The 27,863-nt window shown below is 41.6% G+C and overlaps 2 protein-coding genes across 5 annotated transcripts in view; both read right to left on the bottom strand.

Annotated features, from left to right (window-relative positions):
- phldb1a (pleckstrin homology-like domain, family B, member 1a) overlaps positions 1–23,519 on the bottom strand; it is a 34,612-nt gene extending 11,093 nt beyond the window's left edge. The window contains exons 1-21 of one of the 4 annotated variants that reach the window (XM_042430274.1): positions 23,365–23,519; positions 17,775–17,873; positions 16,911–17,034; positions 15,700–15,870; positions 14,189–14,314; positions 11,672–12,777; positions 8,078–8,308; positions 7,852–7,983; positions 7,548–7,685; positions 6,792–6,920; positions 4,604–4,759; positions 4,391–4,501; positions 4,209–4,298; positions 3,945–4,088; positions 3,423–3,545; positions 3,068–3,208; positions 2,723–2,863; positions 1,853–1,972; positions 1,690–1,768; positions 1,248–1,392; positions 832–922 (exon numbers count right to left, since the gene is read on the bottom strand). In XM_042430274.1, the coding sequence (XP_042286208.1) occupies positions 832–922; positions 1,248–1,392; positions 1,690–1,768; positions 1,853–1,972; positions 2,723–2,863; positions 3,068–3,208; positions 3,423–3,545; positions 3,945–4,088; positions 4,209–4,298; positions 4,391–4,501; positions 4,604–4,759; positions 6,792–6,920; positions 7,548–7,685; positions 7,852–7,983; positions 8,078–8,308; positions 11,672–12,777; positions 14,189–14,314; positions 15,700–15,870; positions 16,911–17,034; positions 17,775–17,834 (3,558 nt within the window). In that variant the 5' untranslated portion in view covers positions 17,835–17,873; positions 23,365–23,519. Of the gene's footprint in view, positions 1–831; positions 923–1,247; positions 1,393–1,689; positions 1,769–1,852; positions 1,973–2,722; positions 2,864–3,067; positions 3,209–3,422; positions 3,546–3,944; positions 4,089–4,208; positions 4,299–4,390; positions 4,502–4,603; positions 4,760–6,791; positions 6,921–7,547; positions 7,686–7,851; positions 7,984–8,077; positions 8,309–11,671; positions 12,778–14,188; positions 14,315–15,699; positions 15,871–16,910; positions 17,035–17,774; positions 17,874–19,624; positions 19,753–23,364 lie in introns of those variants that run through there. The other 3 variants (XM_042430275.1, XM_042430276.1, XM_042430277.1) reach the window with 3 other exon arrangements.
- A 2,731-nt stretch (positions 23,520–26,250) lies between these two features.
- LOC121909699 (histone H2AX) lies at positions 26,251–26,894 on the bottom strand. The gene has a single exon (XM_042430279.1). It carries the CDS (start codon positions 26,817–26,819, stop codon positions 26,391–26,393), a length of 429 nt encoding a protein of 142 aa, XP_042286213.1. The 5' UTR covers positions 26,820–26,894; the 3' UTR covers positions 26,251–26,390.
- Between the last annotated feature and the right edge of the window lie 969 nt (positions 26,895–27,863).

Raw genomic sequence — 27,863 nt, 5'->3', positions numbered from 1 at the left:
ATTATATATTTGATAGAAAGTTGAAAATGTGGCTATTGTAGAAACAAAAGTGCTAACATGATATTTTATATATTTTCATCCTACTCTGTCCATCAGTGTCCGTGTGTGTGTGTGTGTGTGTGTGTGTGTGTGTGTGCGTGCTTCATGGGTCCTTGGCATTTGTTTGGATCTTTTGTCTTGTCAATTGTAAGGTTCTGATTTTGGTCCTGTAATGGTTTTTACCAGGTTTCCTATTAATTTATGCTTGTTTCTTTAATGTTTGTTTCTTTAATGTATAACATCAACCTGCCCAAGGGCTGCAGATGAAAATTAATAGATAAATCTATTATAAATTGACACATTTACATCATATTGATGTTAATTAATGTGTTTTGCCCCTGATAACTTAATAAAGTGATACAGTAGTTTGTTGCATTGAACATCAGTTTGATTATTTTGTATGTGATTTGCAATAATTTGACATTTCTTTCCATATAAAAAAAAGGTTAATAACTTGGCAGTGATTTTTCCTCATGTTGCCCAGCCCAAACTCCAGAAACAAAAGGTGAAACCATAAAAATGATGCATATTTTCATAGTTTTTAATATTTGCCAGACACATAAATATTACTTTTGAGAGCACAGATCCATTTTATGCTCACTACTGGAAACAGCATAAAAAATCTGCTAGTACAGCAAAAGTGATGCCAGAAGTGAGGAGGGGATAACCTCAGGATTACCAGCTGAAACTTTAAATGAACTTGAAGGAGATATGATCAGATTACTTTTGTCCAGTCATGTCAGGAAGAAGCATTCACATCAAAACTCTGCAGCACTAAGGTTGGAAACTTACTCGGGTCTCAATCAGCCTGGCTTTCTCCTGCTGCGCCTCCTTCAACATCTTCTCCATCTCTTCTATCCTCTGGGCCTCTAACCCACAGGCACTACAACACACAGCGGGAAGGAGCGTCTGATGACACGGATACAACAAGGCTCGGGATGAAAAAGTCAACAGACATGCCTGGAAACCAAGCTCTAAAAGCAGTATGAGCACCAGTAAACAGAGTCTTTGAACTTCTAACTTCATGGAAGACTGGAAACTTGAAGGGGTTGGCATGGCAACAGCCAGTGTACTAGTCACAGGAGCAGCCATGTAACAAAACATGTTGTCACGGAAACAAAGCTCAGTGACCCTTCTCCTGGGAGACGGGGCAGACTTGAGTGTTCCCATGGAAACAGAGCCAATTGCACATGTTTCCATCCTCTCACCTTTCTGGGGTACAGGCAGAGTTGCCGGTGGAGACGCTGGTCTCCATGCTGTCTGAGCTCTCCAGGCTCAGGGTGTCGTACGCCTGGTTGCCACTCGGTGGCGACTGATGATGCAGGATGGAGTGATGGACTGTGGGAGACAGATCTGTGCAAGCAGAGAGAGTGAAGACACAGCTGTTGCAGACTCACAGTGCCCTCTACTGATAGTGTTCAGTCATTGCCACTAGATGATTATAATCTGAGCGTGTTTAAAATACTGTAAGTAGACCTGACATATTGGTGACATACTGTTCCCACTGACTTTAAAAGCAAGAGACCATATGCTTCCTCCATGTTTCAGAATTAATTCTCACAGCTCTCCTCTGCAGCCTTTTTTTCTGTCTAAAAGTTTAGAAGTCATGCCAGGTGAAATAGATGAGACAGGACTGACGGACTCAAGTACCTTTGCTCTGCAGAGCCAACAGCCTCCTGGAGTCCATGTCTAATGGGTTAGACATCTCTCTCAGCAGTAAGTGCAACCCCTGAGATACACATGAAAAACATCACACAGTGAACTACTGAGAGGGTTTGATTATAGTTTATATGTGTGAAAGTGATGTGCCCACCTTGGTGGATGCATTTTTCTCATGTGCAACACCACTGGAGTGTGGCGGAGCTGCAGCACTGCTGACAGGAGTACACGATCCTGCTTGCCCAACCTCACCATCTGATTTGGATTTCAATAGCTGAATGAATAAAAACAGATCAGTTTAGTGTTTGTTTTTCTTTTGAAGATCCTCGCCTGCTCTTAAACCCTTTTCTGTTCTTACAGTCTGGAGGATTCCTTCAAAAGACAGAAAACTGAATCATTTTTGAGACTTTCCACAGCTTAATGATTCCCCAAACTGTTATCTGTCTATGACATTTTTATAATGTGTCTTATGGTTTTAATCAGAAGATTCTTCAATACTTTCTGTATATTTTTTTCTTTTTTGTGTTTTACGACTTGCTGCACCCAAGTTACCTATAAAGTCTGAACGCTGGAAAGATTGAACTCGTCTGGGCAAATGTACTGTGTTGCTTGTCTTTTCTATTTTTTGTTTTCTGAAGAATGTAGCACTGCTGACGTCCTGGTTGAACTCATGTTTGCAGTATTTTCTACAGGATGTTAGAAAATGCCTCACTATGTGCGACCGTGATAAAGTACTTGATGACTTTCACACTAATATCAGCAAATTTGTGCCATTACACATTCTATGGCAGTGGGAGAGGTTCACAGACTACCCTGTCTTCTTTGTCCACTAGAGGTCTTCCTAGTCATAAAAATATGGATAGTTGAGTAGCTAGAGAGAGGATCTGCTATATTCAGGGGTTCGAGACACCATGTTGCATCTGGCCTGCCATTAGTGCCCTTTAGCAAGACATTGAATTCTCACACTGACAACTAGCTACCAAGAGAGCGTGAAGCAGTGAGCGAGAAAGAGGGAAGAATTTACCTGCCCGTGTCTGCGTGCAGAAAAAGACTTTGCGGGCAGCGGTGGAGGACATGACTCAGGCTCTCCAGCAGCCATGATGTCCTGGTACCAGCGCTCGAGGTTAATAGGAGGCATTGCATTCCTGCTCAGCTCAGGCTGGCTCTGAGGTGATGAAAAGCATTCAGCCAAAAGGAGAAAGGAGCAGTGAAGCAACAGAATCAGTGTCTGAAGCATCAAGCAGGTAGGAAAGATTAACATTCACCAATCCTTATAGGCATACCAAGCTGAGATAGCAAAGATCTACTTTTGGATGGCTGCAAATGACAAAATAACAGGCACCCTAATGACTAGGAAAAAATAACCAACCTGTGCAGAGAGAAAGGAGGAAGGACCACATGCGATTGTGTCAGTGGAGGCAAGTTGGAATGATGGAATAGAGGAGGAAGAGGAGGGATTAACTCTCTGTATCCCAAAGATCTGGCTTAACTGACTGACCGTGATGTACTCCTTCACACGGACAACCAGATGGCACAGAAACACAGAGAAATAACACATACATGTACAGAACAGAGAGAGAGCAGAAAGTGGAAAAATCCATTAAGAAGATGCATCAATGAGAAAGATATTTTGAGATAATGTGCTTTGGTGGGTTCGGTATCTATCACATAGACAAGTCAGAGATATATCAGAGAGTATGGCAGAGAGCAGGCAGGGTTTCTACCTCACATGGCAGAGTTGGAGCTACAGCGAGGGAGAGGCAGTGGAGAGCAGCAGGGGAAGGAGAGTGAGGTCGCATAGAAGCATTTCCATACATCTTATAGACATCAGAAAGCCTGAGGTACTCCTGCATCAACAGCCAAAAACAAGAATAAGCATATATTCAACACTTAGATAAATCAAGCAAAGATTTACAAAGGAAACACAAGGACATCACAACTTTAAATGAGTATAGATGGCAGTCATTTTACAGTTTAATAACTCTCCACAAATGCCTCAATTCTCGATGGCATAACCATTAATATAGAGAATGTACAAACCTCTAAAAAACTCATGTACAGTATGTAGAGAGAGGCAGAAACTTTCGACCAGCAGACACACTGCAAGCTTGTTGTTGTTTGTCAGTATTTGCTAACACACCATCATTTTTTTCTTTTATTCAAAAAAAAACAACAAAAAAACTGCAACACAGGCATTTTAGGATTTGTTAGGGTTTTGTTGCAAAGAGGATTTTGTTGAGATTTACCTCCTGTAGCCTAACAGGAGAGAGTTCAGGGGAGGGGATGTGAGAGGAAGAGGAGGAGGAGGAGAAGGAGGCAGAGGAGGGACAGGAGCTATGAGGAGGACCGTCCACATGAGCAAGGTCAGGTTCGCTGATGTGAAGCCAGTTCTGTTCAAAAAGTTCATCTAAGTTAAAGAAATCCACTCGGAAGGAAGGATTTTTATTGCAGTAATTCTCCTCCAGGTGCTTGATATTGTGAAATCATGTCTCTCTCGTGTTCCTGCTCACCTCTTTCATGCTGCTGTTCGGCTTTGGGAAGTTTCTCCCTCCTGTCAAGATGTGGTACCTCTTCTCCAGGGCACATAACCTGTCCTGCTCCTAAGAGGCAGAACCACCACAGACATACATCACTATTATAAATTACATACACTGCATTTAACACAAGGGTTCATTAACAGTGAGAGGCTAACCTTGTGTAACAGCTGCACAGTCACCGTCCTGTCTTTAGCCATCCTCTCACAATCTTGAACCGCTTGTAACCCCAGCTGCTTCACCTGAGCTTCCAGAGCAGCCATCTTCTCCTGAGAATCAACATGTCCACTTTCTTGATGTCACGCCATATAATCTTGTTATATCTTACATACATATATGGGTTTTCTTCTATACTGTACATGTGACCTCACCTTCCTCTTGGCCACACTGCAGTGATACTCGGCTCGCTCTTGAAGAAGCTGCGAGCTCTGAGTCTCCTTCTTCTCCTCCAGACTGCTTTCCTCCTCCAGCTGGCAGAACTCCAGCTCCTCAAACTGCTTGGTCCCAGACTCCAGAGCTTCAGCTTTCTGTCCACACACAGATACACATGTTTGAAATCACATTGAGTCATCCTTTAGTGGTTAAAGGATAAAGCTGGCGATATTCCATTTTTTTCTTATGGTTAACAAATCCCACAAAAAGATCAAAACCAACAATGAACTGATCTGACAAACACGTAAAAGTGTTATAAAACTATTTAAACAATACAACGTTTCTCTGGCTGACATGTTCAAACTAGAGCCCATGTCAGCTTGGGCATTAGTTTATTTTGACTCACATAGACCATCTTATATCGCTGTGAAAATATTTATGTATTAATCTGCAATAGAAAATAGTGCCCAGCAAATGCACTGCTTACTCCTGGTTGAGTAATGCTTTCTAAAAACTACAGTGCCCAGCTGTTTTAGAAAATTCCTGAGCCTTTTTGAAAAAAATGAAACTATATATTTGTGACACATTAACTGATTTTTTGGGGCCACTTGGGGGCAGCTAAAACTAGTTGTGAACACAACGTGACATATCATTGACTTTTAAGATGATATGTTGCACTTAGCAGTTGCTTATTTACACATTGAGCAGATACGGAGCAACATCTCATTCATTTGGAGTAATGTTTCTGTCCACCTGATAAATGTAAGTCCAATATTCACTCTCTTTTAGCTTTGTTTTTGATCTCTACCACTTCCTGAGGGAAATATCTGGCTCTTTAGCTGCTAAATGCTCCATATGTTCACCGTGTTAGTCACTAACTGCCATTTGGTGCTGAGCAGGTAGTGGACAGAGAGTTTTTAGAGCTTTTTCTTTGAAAACAGCTGCCTGCTGCAGCCGAAAACAATGCTATGAGAGCGGTGAGAGTCAACCAAAACAGTAAGGTTGCAGTCGGGCAACTAAAACAATGACCTGAAACTCGCTAAAGTTCTGTAAAGCCGAGAGCTGCAGAGTCAGGTGAAAATTCTCTGTAGGTTCATCACTATGAGTAACGCCTCTCATGTTACACATTGTCATTTGATACATTGTTTTATGAAAAATATTTTATATATTTATAGTATAGCTGCTTTAATGATTTGCATTTTAAGCAGCAACTTATGATTCCTACTGAGTGGAGAGGTCAGAAAGTATTGACAGATGGACGAACGTATTTACCTTGCAAGGCAGCTGGATTCACGAGATAACGCAATCATGCCAGAATCCATCATGTCAGGCTTTAAGTTATGCGTTTGTCTCCGAACCACCGGTGGCTCAGACCAATCAGTGTCCTATGAGGATTCTCACGTGATCTTGTGATCTGGGGAATCCAGCTGCCTCCATGGATGTATTATAAGAACTGGACAGGGCTTCTTAGCCCTATCCAGCTTAGCCTCGCAGCCAGTTTTTCACAGTGATAGACACATGGTTCATCCAAACACCTGCCAAGCACTTTTTGAAAGTGTCTGCCCTTTTCCAAACAGTTTCCAAGGACGACTTCTCAGATGGTTCTGTGTAACAAACCATCTGGCTTCAGCTTACGAACACATTGTTGGTTTTGGTGTTTTCATGGGATTTGTTTAAAATAAGAAAAATATACAAAAACAGCAGCCTTATCCATAATAAAGTATCCAACATTTCATACCATTAAGTCTGGCAATGCTCTGCCTGAAAACATTAAGGGGACTTGAATCACTCATAGTAAAATGCATGCAATTTTTTTTAGAGCGAAGCTGTTAATAACATTATTGATTATTACTAATTGCATTTGACATTTCAAGCATCCAGAATGAGGGAACAGCAGAGATTAAGCAGGAGTATTAAATTACTGCTGGAGTAGCAAAGCATCGCCTGCTGTATGGTCACACTTATAAAATGCATATATAATGGAAATGACATAATAAACTAATATGTTTAGGTAATGAAGGCAACAGCAGAAAAAGAGGAAATGCACAGTCTGCAGACTTGATGAGTGCTTCAAAACAGAGTCAGTGTTATGTCTGCGGCCGTTTCTGTGCAGATCATACAGGACTGTGGTATTCAGTATATTATAACTCACTGTTGCAAGCCAGTGGGCTGCGTGAGAACACTGACCCTGCTGAGCTGCTCCTGTAACTGTTCCCTTAGAGACAAGGGGCACTTATCAAACTGCCTCTTCAGCTCATTGTACTCATTCCTCTGCTTTTCCAGGACCTTCCGCTCAGCCGACACATTAGCCCTCCCCTAAAAACACATAGAAACACACACGCATACGCACGATCGTATCCACATTCACACACACGTACACACACACACACACACCAACCCGTGGAGAAACAAAAAAAAAAAATCACAGATAACTCAAATCCATGCAGGCAAGCTAACAAGCCAAGGCAGTTAAAGTTAAAGAGGATTGAAGCAGAGGTTAGGTTTGTAGTGGTGTTAGAGGTTGCAATGCTTCACACATTTTAACATTAAAATGGGAGGAAAACAAAAAGGTATATGCAAGTCTGAATCAACATTTTAGTGTCACATCCAACTGAAAGCCTAATGCACGTGAGCAAGATTTCAACTGTTGTCTTTATAAACACAAGAACTGCTGCAGACTGAAGACAGTTTGGGTTTTGTATTTTAGGACAGACAGTAAGCAGTGCAATAGTCAGTTGAGATCCGAGAAAAGGGTCTATAGATACTGTCTATGTCCACTGTTTGCACATTCGGTGAGTGAGTTTTTATAAATTCAAACACAATCAAGAACATGTCCAACATTCACGTGCAGACACTTACTGTGCATGTAAGACACATAGTTATGAGTAAACGGACAGATCAAGTATTTATTCTGTATCACATTGTTTTGTCCTGGGTGCCCACCTTCTCCTTCTCTTTCTGGGTGGCCTTGTCCAGCTGGCTCAGTTTAAGCTGCAGCTGAGAGATTATTTCATTTTCAGCCTCCACCTGCTCCTGCTCTGCCTGCCTCTCTGCCTGTAGCAGAGCTTGCTCCATCTCCACCTAGAGACAGATATAGAGTCAGAGTCAGCAAACAATCGTGCAAAGGTGTTAACTTTGGCACTAAACACAACTCCTCCAGTTACAGGGTGCGTTGATCCAAGAGAGTACACACAGTATTTCATCAACGTGTTTTCTCTGCCAGAGCATGTATCTGTGTATGTGTTACCTCTTGTTTGGTCTCTTGTAGCTGCTGCTCCAGCTCACTGACACGGTGCTTCAAGTCATCAATCCTGGCTAAAATCCTGTTCCTCTCCTCCTCCAGGTCGATCTGCTCCCTCCCGGCAAACAGCTCTTCACACTGTCAGATTTGTATTTAAAAAAAACTTTGACAGAAGAAAACACTTGTATACTATATGTATGTGCATGGCTGCATGAATGAAAGTGTGTATTACCTCTTGATGTGTGCTTTCTGTGCTGCTAGACTCCTCTCTCTGGGTCTCCTCGTCATTCTCTCTCACCCTCTGGGGATGGTCTACTCCCTGAAGGGACATCACTGTGTCTGAGCAGGTGCCTTTAGTGCCCCCCAACAGCCCGCTCCTCACCACCTCAGCCAGCTCCGCAGCACTGTCCTCATGGTTATACTCTGCACACAGATTCAGGATGGTCTCTAGCCTCTGCCGCTCCTATAAAAGAGATGCAAGTCATTAAGGGGGTGTTGTACTATGATCATATTGCAGAGTAGCTCCAAGTGTCCTTGTGTGACATTGTCCCATTTAGGCAGCTGTCCCTCTGCCACTGCCACTGGATGACTGTAACCTGATAGCGGGAGGGCCAAGGCTTATGTATTTTGTGTTTCAGGAGGGGGTTCATGGTAAAAACTGTCAGAGCTAGAGCTGTTCAAGAAAACAGAATCTAACACACTAATATCTGTGAGAAGAATACATTTAAAACATTGGCCAGTTTTGGTTGCTGACTGAAAGTTTCTCAGATTACAATGAGTAGTATGATTAAGTCTACACCACCTCTCATTTGGTTTTTACTTTCTGACCAGAGATGCTTTAAATTTTGCTATTTTTGTTTTGATTTTCCAATCTTAAGTTTTTCTTCATTGTGTTATGTATCTGTTTGATATGACATATGGTTCTAGCTTGTGGCCAGTCTATTGTCTCGCATCACTGCAAACAATGGGATGCTTGCTTTAATCCACCAAAATAACAGTACAAAATATGTAATCATTGTTCCTGTTGAACAATAATTAGGAATCTGGCAAGACTTAGAATAACTGTTCCTGATGCTGAAGCATTGTTGTTTCAACAAACACAGCCTACTTTTGTCTGCTATTTAAATTTTCCAGGCTGTGAAAATAACCACTCCAACTCTGTCATGAACATCCACTTCAACTGCAGGATTTATAGCTCACTGTTGTTTATACTTATTCCTTGATGAAAAGCAGCAATACCACTAAAACTGAACCATATTTATCTGAACTTCAGAGCTGGGAACTAAAAGGTTAAGTAAATTTAGGCATAACAATGTGAATCTAAATTTACAATGAACTTTGATTTACTAGGTTGCAAATTTAACATTTAACTTGAAAATGCAGGTCATTTGGAATAACAAAATAGTTCAACACTAAAATAAACTTCTCTATTTACTATTTATTATTATTATTGAAATGTTGCAGCTTAAGTTGCAGTGGAAATATTATTGTCTCATGTATCATCAAGGAAATTCTTTCAATTAACCAGAATCCTCCCAAAAACAGACTCAAACCAGTGGTTGGGCGTCTTCCCCATAGAACTGGTCTAAAATTAACTTTTCTATTACATCTCTTCCTCTCCAGCTATGCCCTTTACTTTAAGAGATAGGTGTAGGTTGGATTCAATGATGTGAAATTTAAAAAAAACCCTGCATAACGGTGCCAAGTGTGCCATGAGAGCAGTGTGCCAAATATAGTGCATTCATTTCACTGACAGGAAATCCTTCCTTTGTCTCTCTCATCTATAGGTTTAACATTTATCAGTTTTGTGTGCTTCTTTCAAGGCTGCAATACCAACAAATCAAGAACATGGCCCAGGAGCCTAAACATATACATGCAGCTTGTTTTTCATTAAAATGTATTTGAAATGGTAACAGAAATGACAGGAATCAGAGAAATAGTTTGACATTTTTGGAAAATCTGTAAAAATGACAAGTTTTACAAGATATAAAATGTTAAGTAACGTTCATGAGTTTTACAGGTGCTGGAGCATTGACTGTATATAAATATGGACGTCATGACAGCTCCCCAAAAGTGAAGCCAAAACATCTCGATCGCCCCCTGGTGGCTGGCTGGAGCATAGGTCATAAATCTCGCCCTCTCTGTTTTAACAGATGGGACATGGGCTAAACTAAAATATCAAAGTACATGTCAACTAAATTTTCCCTAGAGATGGTTTCTGTAATTTTAGGGTAGTTCTTATCATGCTGTCTTATCTGTCAGGCAGCAGAGGGGGTGCGTCCTAACTCTACTGTGCAGACTCTGGCTCCAAATGACGTTGCACAAGCAAGATGGCAGCTCTTGGGCAGCTCCCGGAAAGGAGGTAGCTTGGCTTCACTTTTGCACAGCGGTAGGAAGTGGAGATGCGTCGTCCATATTTATATACAGTCAATGTGCTGGAGATTGTTTGTTTTTTTAAATCTTAGGACAACTAGTTGTTTCCCCCTGCGTCCAGTCTTTACACTAAACTAAGCTAAGCTAAGCTAACAGCCTCCTGGCTTCATATTGAATAAAAAAATGTGAGAGTGGACAAAATAGTGGACTTGCAAAAACAGCATGTGCATGTGTTGCTGTTTAGCTGTCACTTTCCTACCACCACATGAATGCAGCATAATATCAGTGGGTACAAATTAAAATCATGTAATGGAGGAAATCCCAAATATGGATCATGAGCGAAATCTAATCAACATATCCTTAGACCAAGAAATATGTCTCCTTGCCCTCCTTGACTCAATGCAAGGAGAGGAGAGTAGCTTTGACACAAACATACTGTATCCACTGCTGTCACACCTGTACCAGTCCAACATAGATGCATGTTGTCAGTAACTGTCTTATTTGTTACCAGAAACCTTTTGGTTCCTGAAATAGTCTGTGTACGTTGAAGGCTGAGAGTGAACCCCCCTTCACCCCTTCTCTGTGGTCCCTTCAGCTGTCAGAGGCAGGCTGGTGTGGGGGCTGAAGAAGGGTCGGGGGTGGGTGTGGATTGAGGATGGATAACAAGCATGCAGTCTATGATCTTGTGTGGGTACGAATAAGAAAGAGCCTACAGTCAAGCACAGGCAGCTTTGAAAGTAAATACTGCTCGTCCTTTTGGTAAATATAGTGTTGAGCAATGACCAGCCACACCCTCTGCTCTGGACCTCAAGACTTGTGGAAGAATGTTCCCTCCGTGTCACTCGGTCCACATGAGCTGAGCTGGTGGCTGTATGCCAGGAGATTTAGACAAGATATCTTAATGTAGACATGGTGTCACCATGCCAGACGTGTCAGTACCTTCCCCAGTATTTACGTCCTTTTAAATCATGTTGTTTGCTCATGTAATCATGTTCTTCGGATCAGTCCTCATCAATTGTCCTGTGTTGTTTTTAATGCTGTTTGGTGAAGCTAAAGTTAATTTGTCAAATTGTGGGCAATAATGTTCCCAACTAAATAAATGACTTAAACTCAGAACCACTCAAACCTATAATAATCAATATTTAACTGAGTTTGGGTTTTTGTCTCTTTCAGCTCATTGTTTTGGTTTACAGCAGGAACAATTATCATATGGTTCAGTCTAACCCCCACTGAGCGAAAAGTTGATCAAAGTAAATACAAATACCACTCATACCAAGGAACAAGGATAAATAAACCAAGAGCAGCAAATGTATTCTTCAAGACTTCCTGAGCAAGCCAAAATGCAGTGCGGAGTTCACATCAGCATCCAGATCTGGACTGAACCATTTCTATCATATTGAAATATTTGTCTATTCTCATATCAATTGCAAATCATAAAGTGCTGATAACTTACCAGCTTCTCCATTTCCTGCTCACGGAGCCTCTCCTCTCTCTGCCAGCGGTGGTATTCCAGCAACTCATCCTCATTGTCACTGATCTCAGAGATGCTATTCTTGCGTTCCCGGGTATATGATTTCATAAGACTTGGTTCTTTGCTGGATGATCCTGTCATGGTCACACAAGGGGTCTTTCTTTGGTTGTGAGGGCTTGTGAGAGGAGATGAACCAGACAGGGGACTCAAGCCTGAGATGAGGGGGTTTCCGGGGCCAGGCCTCAACTGCTTCTCCTGCCCAGAGATTGGTGATGGACTCTGGGCATACAGTGCCCTCATGGCTTCTGCTTTTGAAGGAGCCATGAGTTTGTGGTGGCCCTGGGGGCTCTCGGGGACAGGTTTAGCAGTGAAGCCTTGTGAGGCGAAGGAGGATGCTGAGCCCTGCGATCCTGGAGTACCTCTGCGGGACATGTAAGGGCTGAGAGGAGGAAGCTCTCTCAGGCTGGTGGGTCCAGTCGGCTCTGGTGTCCTGAGCCTTTGAGGGACATCTACATGAGAGAGCGACTGACCCTGATCTCGCATGGGGCTTGGGGATCTCTTCTGTAGGGAGGAACCTCTTACTCGAGGACTGGTTGGAGCTGTTGGGGCAAATTTGACATGGGATGGTTTGCGATTTAGACTAGAGTTCTCTGAACCTTGTCCAGACCCCCTGCTAGGTGGTGTGGGGCTTGATGTGGCCTCTGCCCTTACGTTCCTCAGAAGCTTTGGGCTCTCCTGGGCCCTCTGACCACCACTAGTGCTGCTGGATGCCACAGAGAGTGAAGCCCGTGGATGGGGGACAGGAGTGTTGGACTGGGTGGGTACTGGAGGGGTTTTGTTGCCAAGGTTCTGGCCGAGAGAGCTGCTACTGTTCTCATAGATGGACTCCTCTTTCATGGAGCCATTTCTCCCATTGAGCATGTTTGGAGGACAGGTCTGAGGAACAGGCTGTTTACCAGACCCTGATGATGATGATGATGATGAGGCCTTCAGCACCAGAGAGTCCTGGAGGTCCTTTGCTATGTTGTTGATTTTGGAGTCACCATTGCTGGAAAAAGACTGGTTCCCATTCAGGACGCTATGGGAGTCTGAGGAGGAGGAGACAGAAACACTTGTGCATGAGCTTTCCTGCTGAATAAATGAAGACCAGCACACTTAAATGGACAGTTGCAAAAACACACATAAACAAACACACAGTGGTAGGAATCTATCCTGTGTCACCTTTGTCCTTTTGACATCCACCACACATCAGGTCAGTGTTGTAAGACAAAGGAGGAAGCCCATAAAAGGAAAAATGCACATGCCTGGACATGTTGTTGCACACACATTGTGTCTCAGGGGGCCTAGATGGTGATAAATGTCTCAGAACCCGTGTTCTCCTGTATGAACCAAACCCAGAGGTCGGGATGTTGTGCTCTTCAGTTGTGTCGTAATCCTTCAGGGATCTGGAGCTGCTAAATATAAAAGCTGCAGCCCTGTGGCTCATTCAAAGCAGATGAAATCAGGGCCTGGTCAGGAAAGAGTGGGCCATACACACTGCGCAGGGTGTGGCGGCTCTTACTGTACTGCTCAGGCACAGACAGCCAAACCAGTAAGGTCAGAGGAGAATGGATTCTAAATATCATTGACAGCACGAGGCAACAGTCCCAGCAGGCGGTGGGCCAGAATAATATAACATGTAAGTGTAACTGCAAGAAGAAAAAAATTACTAGAGGCAAAGCCCTTTTTACACTGTACTGAGTTTTCACACTTGTAAGTGTAACAACAATCTTTTTTCACAACGGGGTCAAACCTTGAGTGAAAACCAAGAGATTTAAATGAACCAGATCACAATGTAGGCCACAGATAATTAGCTCTCAACAAGCTATTTCTGCATCCTGTCCAATATTTCATTCCAACATCAAGACCAATCAGACTCAAGATATGAAAATCAAGAGCTAGCAAGCTTAGTGTCCATCAAAACTTAGACGTACAAAAAAAAAATTCCATTTGACATGAACATGCCAGTTACATCAAATGTCATTCAGTTGTCGGTTGTCATCAAATTATCAAACTACTCAAGTGTAGCTTTTATTATGTTTGCTGCATCTCAGTAACCATTTGTGAGGACATAAGCCCTGAAACATGGATATTTAAAGAACTAATTATGCATTAATCATGTACTAATCATGTATGTCATCCTACTCAAAGGCCAAGACTCATAATTCTCTGCGACTAAACTGCATCAGATTGTACGATCCCTGCTCAGCATTAACGGGAACATCGTCATGTAACTTGTTTATTTTACAATAAGATGGTAGGAACCCAAAGTGGTTAGAATAGTTTATGTGACTAAATATCTATCAGCTCAAAGCATTTGCTCTTCCCAGAATAGCTACTGAGGAAACAAGTATGCACAGTTGTCACTGGCCATCTTATTCCTGGATCACAGGAATTGTTAATCTGGAGTTTAGATGTTGCTTTACTGTATTGTCTTAATTATCAAAGCAGGATCTTTACCAGAGGGATGAGTTCTTGCGGTGCTCAATCCGTGGCTCCCTCCAGGCAGCATGCTCTTCATCCTCAGGGCCTCTTCTGGATGGTTGAAGCGGAAAAAGGCCGATTGACCAAAACACAGCATGCACCCTGCCAGGAAAGAAGACCATGTGGGTTGCAAGCTGATGTGTCATCATCAGAGAGGCAATGCATTCGCATCACCATAAATGTACTGCTACAAAAAATTAAACTGATGTGGTGTTGTTGTTTTTTTCTAATCTCTAACTTCAACTATTAAACTTTTTCCAATTCAATTTTGACACAATATCACTGTCATAATGGCTCAACAAATCACATATGTCTATAATATGCTGTGTGTACGCAAACCGTTTCATGATGCTGTCCTGCTTACTGTTGAACCACAGCATTTAAAAATAGGAGGTGTAAGAGTTACACCCATTGTTTTGTGAGATTTATTTTAACACCCTTGGAAAGAAAAACACATTTCAGCTTGACATGCGGTAAAATAAGGAATGAAAGTAAGTATGCATACAGTATAATGTTCATTTGTCCTGTTGTCAATAACAGAACTTTGTCAATTACGACCTTTAAGAAAAAGTTTTCTTCTCATTTGGTTGTTTCTGATGGTAACACTGTATATTCATCCTCCTATTGATTGTTTAATGTACATAAATAAACTTATATAGTAGTTTAACTCACATGTGATTAACCAGTAAGTGAAGTCAACTGCTTCTGTTTTTCCTGCATTTCCAGTAGCTGTCTGATATATTCCTGAAAGTCACACTCTGAAGTTTTCCAGTTATGGATATTCCACAGGGAGTTTAATACTTATTTAGTCCTTCAAAGAGAAGTCAAAGATCCATATCGCGTTGTAGCAACATTATTCCTCATGATATTAAAAAAAAGCAGTTTCCTCCATTCCTGAGTTGTTTTGTTCAGAGTTTCATGATTGTCCTTTGAATGCAGCAAAGCTTGTAAGTATTCTTGTTCAGCAGCTGCTGCCTCCACACACACTCACACACATATATACACACACACCCGGCTTCAAATGACATTCTGGTGTAGCTGCTGGCCAAGATCCCATAGAGAGGGGACTGAGGGGGCGGGACTGTTATGCCTTTTTTACGGCAAGTATGCGTGTTACTGGGAGGACATGCATACTGTTTAGCCACTGTGACGTTAAACCATGTCTTATGTCCACTCTGCGCCCAGTGTAGAAATCTAACACTCAGAAGAACCTAATTTATCTTCCAGAGCCCTTCGTATTGTAATACTGCAATGCATTTGCCATTTTGATAAATCATCTGACTGTACATCAGTGTGATTTCACAGATTATGGGGACTTTAAGAACTTCCAATTAGACTCCACTTATAGTGGACAAGGCAAGCACTACTGTCCCACCTAGATCTTAATCATTTGGTGGTTTTATGGCAAAGATGATTACATAATTGATATAAAATTCAAGAAAAACAAGCTTATAATTTCAGTCATTGAAGCATGTGACTGTGTTTACCTTGTGTCAGGCGATAGGGTTTGGTGATGGGAAGGCCATCTGCAGAGCATTGGTTTCCACATGGGTACAAGGTGATGCTGCCTGCCTGGTTTTCAATGTAGCAGTGCTGAGCCGCGATGCCGGGGCCCTGCAGAGGGATATCTGTCACCCCGCTGCCTAATGTGGTTCTCCCTGCAACGACAACAAACATTTTCCCAGCGTCAGTTACTGGAGATCCATGTAGACCTGTGACTACTTATGTGAAGTATTCTTAGGTCTACGGTTCAAAGCCAGAGTTGATGGACACTCATCTCAGAGGTCAAGGCCACATGGGGCAGAGTCACAAATCAGAGTCAGCACATGGTTGAATGTTGAACGACAGGTGTTAGTCTCAGGAGATGAGCTTTAGCTGGCAGATGAAAGGCATCTTGTCAGTCATTATTAATATAACCATCTGCTATTTACTGTTTTGTAATTTGATTATCAGTTATATTCTGTCGCTGCCTGAAGCATACGCAAGAGATATAACCCAACACAAACACATATACTACTTATTCTTATTTGATAGCGCAAAGAAGATGCATCACAAAGAAAATCCCAGAAGGCTTTTCTCTGGGGCACTACTGTCTCCTCTCTCTTCTTCTATAGTGTCTGTGTTCGGTGCAAGACAAATGATGCAAGAAAATCACAGACAAGGGTGCAATTGCGACTGTGACACAGTATGAGTGACTACAAGATGGTTAGAAGGTGGCAATTCATGACAAGTTGTGCCATTTACTAACTTTATTAAATAACAATTGACTTATTTTGAATCAATCATACAGTCAGTGCAGAGATGTCTGGGCTGATACAAACTGTAGTTTACCATGTCGGTTAAAGAAAAAAAATGTCCACCGATATTGTTAGCCTGTCATTTAGTTGCAGATTATATACTTTATACATTATCAGGCAGGACCATATATATGACAAGCTGTTAGTGAAGTGTGCTTTGTACATATATGAGGCATAGAAACGACAATGACATGGACATATATGAAAAATAGATCATGAATAATCTTTGCATTTTAGTGAGGATTAATGACAATTTTGATGAGTAATCTGTGATCAGCATAAATTAAATTCTTAGTGTAATAAACCTGACACTGTTTAATACGCAAACATTCGCCCAACACACACACACACACACACACACACACACACACACACACACACACATAGAGACAGGTCTTCACCTTCCAGTAGTGGTAGCAGGGTGATGGCTGTGCTCAGGCGTCCACTTCCCAAACTAACCAGGTGGGGGCGCTCTGCCTGGACTTTCAGGGACTTGCCTGTCTCAATCAGATCTAAAGGAGTACTCTGTCAAAACAAAATCATAGAGAAAAAAAAACATCAGTATTTTATGATCTTAAGAGATTTTGTTGTCTTAGTTACTCACACACAGCACATGAGGTATTAACAGTTAAGGACACATGTAGATTTTTCTGACATCAGTTTTGTATAAAATCCCAACAGTGAATAAATATCACATGGGCAGTCCAGTATGTGGACTTGATTCAGGCCCTGACATGTGTCCTTTATACAACTGAATAAGATACACGCAATAAAATAAATTTGAAGATATGAATGTGATGGTACAACACTGACAGAGGGGCTGTAGTGTCTGTGCTGCTACAGCAGTAAATGAGGTGACACATTATCTAATACATACAGTAACTGTAGTAATTAATTATTAGGGGACTGATGTGATATGACTTGAATGAATTTTTTTTCATAAATGTCAGAAACACTAAAAATAAAGACCCCAACAATTACAGTCCATATCAGAGAGACAGAGCATAGAAATAACATTCAAATAACATTTACAAGATGTGTACTGTAAGTATGTATTTTTTTAAAAGGTAGATATTCCAATTTATACAGCAAGCTCTGATTGGCAGATTCATTTATTTAATTTGAAGTTGATTTACTACTAAAATCTTACTTCTTAAATTCTTGAAACAACTGTAAGGAGTAATAAAGTCAGTTAAACTTGATTTATCATCCCAGTTGTATCAGCTGTAAACTGTCACTGTCACCTGAACTAAGACATGACTCACCTGTAAGACCTGGTGCGTCTGTCGCCCATGTTCCACTTTATTCCTGCTCATGCGGTCCATGTCGGCTGGGCTGTCAGAATGATCTGATGCATGAAGATCCTGAAGCAAACGCACACATACACACGGATAGAGAGAACAGCAGGGGATGAATGGGAGCGCTGGGAATACTGCTACTACAGTTGTACTACAATGGGAACAGTGCTTTCCTTACAAACCCTTCTGCCCCAGTTATAAGCCCACGTGACCAAACTGTTATACTGGGTAATTGTTTCTCTACAACCAACCAGACAAAACGATCCATCAAGAAAACTGACATTGATTTATGCCTCAATCTACAAAAGATTACTGATTTTACACATTAAAGAATGAACACAAGTAGACATTTGACAACAATCTTGGCAGAAAATAGCAGCCTGCCATTATGTGTAGCAGAAGGTGTGAATAAGCTCTGCAAGTGCCTTAGACATCAGGGGTCAGATAACTACTTCCTCTGATGAGTCACTGTGACTCGCATACAGATCTTTCAAACACACACACACACTCTGTGTTTGTAGACAGATGCAACAGATTAGATCCAGCTGTCTGCGCATCACGCTCGCTTCAGACGAGAGGAAAACAACAGCCCACGAGGACCACACATGCCTCAAACAATCACACGTAGACACATAAGCTGCCCAGATGACTCCCCATATTATATCACCATAGCAGATATTCACGTCTCTCACCCACATGTGTTGCTCGCTTGTATCCACTCAGCATTCCAAGTAAAACTGAAATAGACACAACTACCTACTATCTAGTGTCTGTTTTGTCTGATATGGAGCAAACATAAATTACTGTATGCCACATTTGACTCACTGACTTTCACATTTCAAAATAGAAATATCTTTCCTCAGTAGGTGTTGGGACAACTTGTACTTTGTGACTAAGTTATGTCTCTCATTTATTGTGTCTTCCTTTAATTTCTCACCAGTCTACATGTCAGGAAATGACCACATCAGCCCATTCACACACCAACACGTGACCGTTGCATCAAACAGAAATGCTTGAGGGCTTTGTCGCTCGATGCTGACATCACTCATCAATAAGAATTTTTGAAAAAAATAGTCAAAAACCATCCTCAGCTGCTACCCTCCAAGTTTAGCCCTGGCTGTTTGAGACAACAGGGCGTTCTATCTGTGTCTGATGTCACTCCAGACGAGGCTGCCGGGTGAAACCACACTATATGACAATCCTGTCCAGTGTGTGTGAGTCTCAGTGGACCCAGTGACACGGAGAACAGACCGTCCCCTCTGTTCAACACTGACACTGGACCCCTGACGCCTCTTGCTGTCAGCCCACTGGCTGTCAACACTTGCCCTCTTTCAGCCACGCAGTCAGACACAGGACAGGAGAGTGGGCAGGGTAATGTGTCTCTGTCTGTCTGACTCACACACACACACACACATATGCACACATGTGCTACTGCTCCCACAAGCCTCACTGATTTAACGTGCAGTACACACCCAGGCCGGAGAATAGTTTTAATGCTTGCAAATGCAGGGCCTTCCACTGTAACCTGTGATTATGGGGGCAGTTATGCCCTGCAGAGCTGCCATGAGCTTCTGAAAATAGACACCGCCAGCCACACAGTCTGGGCTGCTACTTTTAAAGAGAAATGACTTCTGGTGAGACTTAAATCTGACAAAACAGAGGAAGAAAAGGAAAATTGTACACTTAGAATGAATTAAATAAAGCGGAGTGACATTTTATGGAGGGGAACATAAAAAACAGTCAATTTACAAACACTGCAGTGCTGGAAAACACAGTCAACAGTTTACTTACTTCACTGACAGACATGCAACTCTTACCATCTCTCTACTCTTACAGAGTCCAGACAACAGCTAGATCCATGATTTTGTCTGTAGATTCTTATTCCATTCAGTGTCAGAAGCAGTGTCCACATTATTGTTTATGTCTTGCTCCTAGCCTTTTTCATTCACTCACTGAGTTCCTCTGCTATTTCCCTCCTCCCAGCCCCTTCTCCTCCCCATCCCGGTGCAGAGTTACATCCCCGACACGCAGCACAGAGGGGGACCCGGCACTGGCACTGCCCTCCAAAAATGTGCTCTTACTTCCGACTTATTCTTTAATGACTTCCTTTCTCTTTTTGGCAAATAATCTTTGTGAACCCTATTAGTGAAGAAGAACTTCACTTGAACAATGAACTCTTAAGTTTCACAACACTCCATAATAAGAGAGGGGTGTTTGGTCAAAGTTCAGATCCTCCTCAGAGAGTCCCTGAGATGTATTTACTCCCCTACAGGATTTTCACTGATGGAAAGATCAGATGGACCGCACCAGATGATCAGAGGAGGCTAGAAACCAAATCCATGCAATGCTGTGCGTCCCCTCAGCGTTGTCGATTGGTAAAGCAGGTGTTAACAGTCTGACGGGTTGGAACCACGATCCGGGGCAGAAATAACATGTGGTGTAGGAGTAGGAGATGGAAAAGACCTTGTGTCCTTTGACTTCCTGCTGTGAGTCCTGTTCCACTGATGCAACCAAAAAACAAGGGGTTTTCCGCTCTGGAAAACTGTTGAATAGACATTTATGATAATATGAGTAAGCAGAGCATTATAATGCATCTACTGTGTTTGATACATCAGTGATGAAGGGATAGAGAAATACTATGTTCCACAGGAAGTGGGCGAACACATGTCAGCCATCTTTTCACATGTCCCACCGGGGCGATTTGGCATAGAGACAGACAGAGAGTGGAAGAGAGTGGGAGAAAGACCTCTACTATTGATCTCTCAAGGCTTTTCCCATGGTCGGGGCCAGAGGGGAGATGGAGGAAATGAAGCAGATGATGAGTCACTGAGGAAAATAAAAACAAACAAACAGAGGCAGCTAAGTAACCAGATGGTCTCAGAGCAAAGTCTGCAGAGAGGGTTGATGTTCTGAGTCAGCCGCCTTCGGTAATAATGTTGAGGTGTCAGTGTCAGAGGGGATGAAAAGCTGCTGAATGTCCTTTAAACTTTTATTTTGGATGTAGATTTGCTGCAGACACTACAGACACTGTCTGCAGCAAATAAGCTAACACAGCAAAAGAATACTTAAAAGCAATGTCAATTCTGGTTAACAAAAGTTAGTAAATGGTATTATTAGCTCATTAATCCTGACAGCACATCAAATATTTGTGTTTGGCCAAAAAGAATACAGTTTCCACACCAGGATCTTAAGCATTAAATGAAACATACTGAATTTTGATGTGTCATATATTATTAATTGCAGTACATTAGCACATTTAACTTTTTACTAGGCTGCATTTAACGATTATTTTCATTATCAATTAATATGCCAAGTATTTTCTTGATTCATCATTTAGTCAATGAAATGCTAAAAAATAGGGGAGAAATGGCATTCACAATTTCTCAGAGCTCACAGTGATGTCTTTGACTGGCTTGTTTTGTCCAACTAATAGTCCACAACCTTACGATATTCAATTTACTGTCAAATGTGACAAAGGAAAACAGCAGATCGACACATTTGTGAAGCTGGAACCAAAGAATGTGACTGAAGCGATTACTTGATTATCAAACTAGTTGCTGATTCATTTGACTTTAACAGAAAGTCTACAAATCACACAAATGCTTCAAGTCAGTAACATCAAGTTAAATAAAAAGATGATGTAAGGGTTCAATATTTCAAACTAAAACCATCCAGGCTACATATATAAAAAGGGTTTTTATTTTGCTTTGGAGTTTAAACATGGACAGGTTTACAGCTACATTATGTAGAGTGATCTAACTTGATTACTGAGCACTATTAAAGTTTGTTGTCTTGCCAAGGCTGTAATTTCATGCAACTTTCCCTTTAAATGGTCTCTGTCGTGGTTGTACGCCTGAACTGACTGCAGGGATGCCTCAGCATTCACACATGTTAGGAGCACTGTGCAAGGATGATAAATGTCCACAATTACTGGAAGATTTGCCAGCTGCAGAATGAGTGTGTGTGTATTTACTGATCACACTGGTGTGAGGATTTCTCACAGGTCTTGAATTATGTCTCTGCCCTGTAGTTACACAGTGCTATACACTGTCTACCCTGACCTGTGGAGCAGCTGTCTGCAGATCTCTGCAGGATATCTGGACATGTGACAGTATACAGATGGAAGAATTCAAAAATGCAATCAGGTACAAAATGCTTGAGTAGGATCCAGCAGGATACAGACTATGCAAGTGGTGACTCAATCAGAGAAACAGGTTACATTCAGGCACAAGGATGTGTTTTTTTGATCACCTTCCTTCTCACATGAAATTAGGTAACAGGGACATCCTTGCCCTGAACTCAGACAGCACTTCCTCTTAGACTGCTCACAAATTTCGCCTCTTCCGCTAAGATTGACAGGCCAAAACATAACATTTGCCCTTACCTTGACCATTAACTTAACCATTTGAGTGGTGGAGCTTGTTGTGGTGATACACAAGCTGGGAGGAATGCTGCAGGCATATTCTCAATGAGGAGTCATAAAAGACTGATTCACATGTGGGTTATAGAGATTAACATCGTCTACAGCACAGACCCAGACACTGTATTTACAGAGCATTGCCATACAGTATAACATGGTGTCTAAACTGTGCAACGTTATCAGAAAAAACTAAACATATCCAACAACATACTGACTATAAGTACACATAAATGCCATCGGTGTCTTATGATTTGCTCCGCTTGATAAAACACCCACATTCTCATATACTGCAATCATCACACAATGCACATCGTACTAACACACATCATGTGATCACCCATATGCTACTCTGATAGGGCATGCACCCACTCACACTTAAAACGAATAAGCAAGAACAGGAAGTTGTTGATATTCCCAAAACCTTTCTCTTGAGTCTCCCACCTAACAGATGTGCTGTTTCCTCTCTAACATCTGTCCACTTGTCTCTCATAATTTATAAATAAATTCAAGAAAATGCAACTCAACTCTACATGCAAACAAGCTGTTGATCATTAAATATTTCTATCTGTTAAAACAAACGTAAAGGTTTCTTATCATTTTTAAGTTAAAAATGTACTCACTCAGGCACATGTGCACCTCACACTCCTGTCAGTGGAAATACTTGATCAGACTGTAATTCCACCAAAGTACATTACTGGACACATGAGCCCCAAAGGCAGCCTGATCTCACACACACATAAAAGTGTCCATTCACATTCACTGGGTTTGGCTCCTAATCTCTCTCTCTCTCTCTCTCTCTCTCTCTCTCTCTCTCTCTCTCTCTCTCTCTCTCTCTCTCTCTCTCTCGCTCTGTAAAACCAGATGATTTCCACCTGCTCCGACTGCTCTGTAATATTTAAATTAGAAAATAAGCCCATAAGAAGCCAACAACAAATTATTGTAAAAATGCTGAAAAAGTATGAAAACTCTCTGGCACACAGTGAACAGTGAGTGAGAAATAACTGGGTCATATTAGGCTGACAGCCATGAGCTGTAACGTAAGCTGCCACAATAGCCCCATTATCTCCTCTTCTCTCCTACTTATTCTTTCTCTCAATGCAACATACAAACACAGCAAATATTTGTGTTTCTCATTACCCGTGCTGGCTAGGAACATCGTCTTGTCTGTGGGATGAGTCAGTCCAAAGATTAAAAACACGGGGAGACGAGGCGTTCTCACAGCTCCTCGTGAGAAAAGTCTCCCAATGCAGTTCACTTCTAGAGGATGGAAATATGCTGTCAGTTCTTCACTGCTGTTGAGTTTGTTTCAAAGTGAAACATTCAGTACATCTTTCTGCCAGGTCCACCCCTCTTTCCGGCCCTCATCCTCTCCCCACTTATCGTTCCTTTTCCCATTCATCTGAATCTACCCACTCTGTATCCCTGCATTGCTCTCACAAAGCAGATTTATCTTCAGATCTCTAAATTCTTTAGATTTTTACAAGTGAGGTATGTCGAACTTAGTGGTGAACTTGGAAAAGCTTTCCCTCCTTGAGCTAACATTAGGTAATACCTTTTTGTTCCATTCACTGTTTCTTCAAGCTGTAATTAACAAAATGTGGACACAGTGTCTTTTGGATGAAGTCACTTCAAACTAGAGGATTAGACTGGGAAAGCCAATGTTTGTCTGCACTTGGGAAGAAGCATGTGTGACACAGACACTTTGTCTCTCAAGTCAACAATGTCTATAACTTCTGCCTCTCCCGTGAAATTACAAGAATACTGATGAAGCACAAAGAAACAGACAAAACAAAAATCTCTAGGAGGTTTCCTTTTTCACTAACAGCTGAGAGGAACACCGCTGGTAAATTTAAAGTGCCAATCAGGAAATTATAGTCATCACAGCCAGCGGACATTCAGGTTTTTTCCTCCCAGGCTGGAATTTTTAGCCTGGCTGTTGGTGTTGGACACGTTGTCAAGGCTAGAGTAATTGGTTCAGCCTGTCCTGGGCTCAGTTCAAACTTGGTGCGTCATGCCGCTTTTGCCACTAATAAAACAGTCAAAGCAGACAGAAATATCTGCAAGCTCTAGCTACTCCTGCTGAAAGGTTACAGGTGATTTTAGCTGCACATGTCTGAGAAAGCAAGCAATCTGTGCCACAGATGGCATCAAATGACTGCATGTCTTAAAAGAAAAAGGTTTTTAAAAAATATGCAATTATCAAGTTAAACTAATGGAAAGCTTTTCAGATATTTTGACATAATGTTGCTAATGGTGTTTAATGGTGCTTTCATTTCCAGAAGAAACACTTTCACCATCTTTAAAAGGAAGACATAATCGATATTGCGTGTGATTATGATCAGGATCTGAGTTGAATATCTGATGGAACAATGTGCGCAATGAGCTGTCTTCCATTGTTATTAAATAGAAAACACATGCAAGGATAAGAGGGGGGGGGGGGGGAAAGAGTGACAGCCCTTTTTCTGAGGAATGACAAGTTATTTGTACAAAACATGTATCCAAACTCTCAGATATGAAACATCTGACCTCTGGTGGCAAAGTCAGGGAAGTGCACTCCCTCTATCATGATAATAACTAATATTTTTGTGTGACATTGTCTGATCTATACTATTGCTATTTACTACTATTGTAGCTAATATGTGTCATTTTGAGAAAACAGTGAGGACAGAAACTGATATAATTTAGATTTGAAACTCCTAGATGTTTGCAATCCAATCATTGAACTGTGTTATTGTCTTGACAAGGTGCAGAAAGCTTTTTTTTATGCAACCTGGTGTGTTTTACTGACATGTGGCTTGTATGATGGGCAGATACGACATGTCTCAAGAGTTTTACTTTCATTGTAGACTTTGTTGGCAAGCTGAGTTTTCAGAGTTTTCCCAGATCCTTGTGTTCACATTTGTATAAATAGGTGGCAAATGTTAATCTTATGATTCCCATGATGTACTCTGACTTTATCCAAATTGCCTTTGCGTCTGTCACAAGAATAGTGTCTCATTTCTGGCACTTCTTAAATATTTCGGATGATGGAATTAAAATGTTGATGTTATTGCTTCCCTTGTTTACTCTTTGTACAAATACCATATGTATTTGATTGGATGCCACTGTAATCTTACTGGTAAACAGGCTGCAGTTGTTTGTTTCTTCACATGTAATGAGGAAACACCTGGAGCTTCAAGCAGAAAGAACCGTTACTGTGTTATGCAGGTCATAACCAAACAGATGTTTAAAACCCTAGTCAGGGCACTTTAACCCAAAGAAAACAGTTTAACGAATAAAATTCCACACGTGTTGTTCAAAACAACTCAGTCTAACTGTGAAAATGGGTTTATATGTCATCATATGAATTTTCAGTGTCTTATGTTTGATACTTGTGCAGTACAGTAGCTCTGGAAAAACCCTCATGACGATGATGTTTCAGTCTTTGGTGAAACTGTTTTAGAGATGTGTTTATTAAATATTATGGTCATTTTGGAGGGAGTAGCTTGTGATGCTTCTAACATTCAATTCATTTATATAAAAAAGTGAAATTACAGCAGCACAGGCTCAAAAATGACTAAATGAAGACCTCTATGACAATTTCAGCTAAAACTTAATATCATGACCCTCTTGAAAGTAGGATTTACTGCTGGTTTATTAGAGTGAATCAGTTTCAGCTAAGTGTACTTAATGAATAAACCATGCAACTGAGTGTTAGATCAGGGATTATTATTTTTGACTAGGTGGAGTTTACACCCTATTACACTTCAGGTAAGCAGTATATGAACTCCAAAAGGAGTCCAAAGCTGCACAGTCATGGTAGTAAGGACCAGATGGACAGCAATCTGCTGCATGACCTGGCCTATGAAACTAGTCGTGCATGTCAGTGAGTCAAGGCCTCACCGTTTCCCCCATCAGACCTGTAATAGCCTGCTCAATGTTTATCAACCTAGCTGCCGAATTACACCACGAATTATACTTAGTGGCAGATCATGTTAGCCTGTCTGAGTCTATAGGACGCTAACAACGAACGGGAACGACCACTTTATTATAAAACAATGCGTTTATTAAATAGAAACATGCGAAAATGGAACAAGACAGCGATAAAGAGGAAAAGTTGCTCTTTCAATGAGGGTGGGTGGCCCTTAAAAGGGCCTTTGGGGTGGAAGTTGTTAGCCAGGAGGCTAATACTCCTGAGACTGAGAGGAGGCCTTCTTTCCCGCCTTGCCGGAGCTCGGTGCAGACTGGCCGGTCTTCTTGGGCAGCAGCACGGCCTGAATGTTGGGCAGGACGCCGCCCTGGGCGATGGTCACACCACCGAGCAGTTTGTTCAGCTCCTCGTCGTTGCGTACAGCCAGCTGGAGGTGACGAGGGATGATACGGGTCTTCTTGTTGTCCCGGGCTGCGTTGCCGGCCAACTCCAGGATCTCAGCAGTGAGGTACTCCAGCACGGCGGCCAGGTACACGGGGGCTCCGGCGCCAACTCGCTCCGCGTAGTTCCCTTTGCGGAGGAGACGGTGCACACGGCCGACGGGGAACTGAAGGCCGGCCCGGGAGCTGCGGGTCTTCGCCTTGGCGCGGGCCTTAGCTCCGGTTTTGCCTCTTCCAGACATTGTTGAGTTGATCTACCGTGGTTCGACACAGCAATCAAAGGTTTCCAAGTGAATTGGAAAAAAAAACAGCCTCACAACCTGGATATAAACCCCACGCTTTGTCCCGCCCTAAAACGCGATTGGCTTTTGCGGTGAAAATAGCTAAACATGATTGGCTCTGAAGGGACAAAGGGAAACGGAAGTCAGACACTATTGGCGTGGTTGTCCTGGTCTTCAACCAATTAGAACGGGCGCTCTAGAAGAAAGAAACGCGATTGGTTGTCTGGTTGTTTAGACGCAAAGGGGCGGATACAGAAGACCAATCCAGTGTCTTCCCTCCAGCTTCAAGTTTTTGGCGCTTACAAATTCTGCGGTAAAGCAGATCTAGTGCAGCATGTATTTTATGCACATTGATGCTGCATATCACGTAGACACAAGCATATTTTCAGTTTACCTTTAAGGCTCGGTCATGTTTAATCTATTATCAGGCCAATTTATGAATATTCCAGGTATAGTTTGCCTCTGAGAATACTAAATTTGAAGCTTCACAAGGAGGATATTAAATACACCTGTGTCAGAACTCATTTCGATGCCTTTTATACAATCTCAGATGATGACAATGGGCTTATTTAAACCTAAATGGCTCAACAAAGGCAAATTTTGTATTTATATCATAAAACAAAGGGTTCCATGCTTTAAGGTAACGGAATAATGCATGTTAAAATGGATAAAAATAACAATCAATAAGTCATTCAGTCGGATCCAGATTGAGGCTTCAAAAATAATTTATTTTCAATAAATTAAACATTTTCAAATATAACAACAGAAATAATACACATCTCAAATTTTGCAGCCGCTTTCTGTTTCACACTCCAGCCATATATACATATAATGTGCCTTTAGACACTGAAATGGCTTTGTTAATTTTTTTCAGCATTCTGAATTGGTTGTAGATTTGTAAAGCACATGGTGCATGTTCATCACAGTCCTTATATAATATAAATATCCTTTCCTTTTCATGATGCAAAATAAACCTGAAAATTAAATAAAATTACTTAATTTGGT

Source organism: Thunnus maccoyii, chromosome 13 (genome assembly GCF_910596095.1).
Source record: "Thunnus maccoyii chromosome 13, fThuMac1.1, whole genome shotgun sequence".
Lineage (NCBI taxonomy): Eukaryota > Metazoa > Chordata > Actinopteri > Scombriformes > Scombridae > Thunnus > Thunnus maccoyii.
The sequence above is the reverse complement of the archived record's forward strand: the minus strand, read 5'-3'. Positions and strand labels throughout refer to the sequence as shown.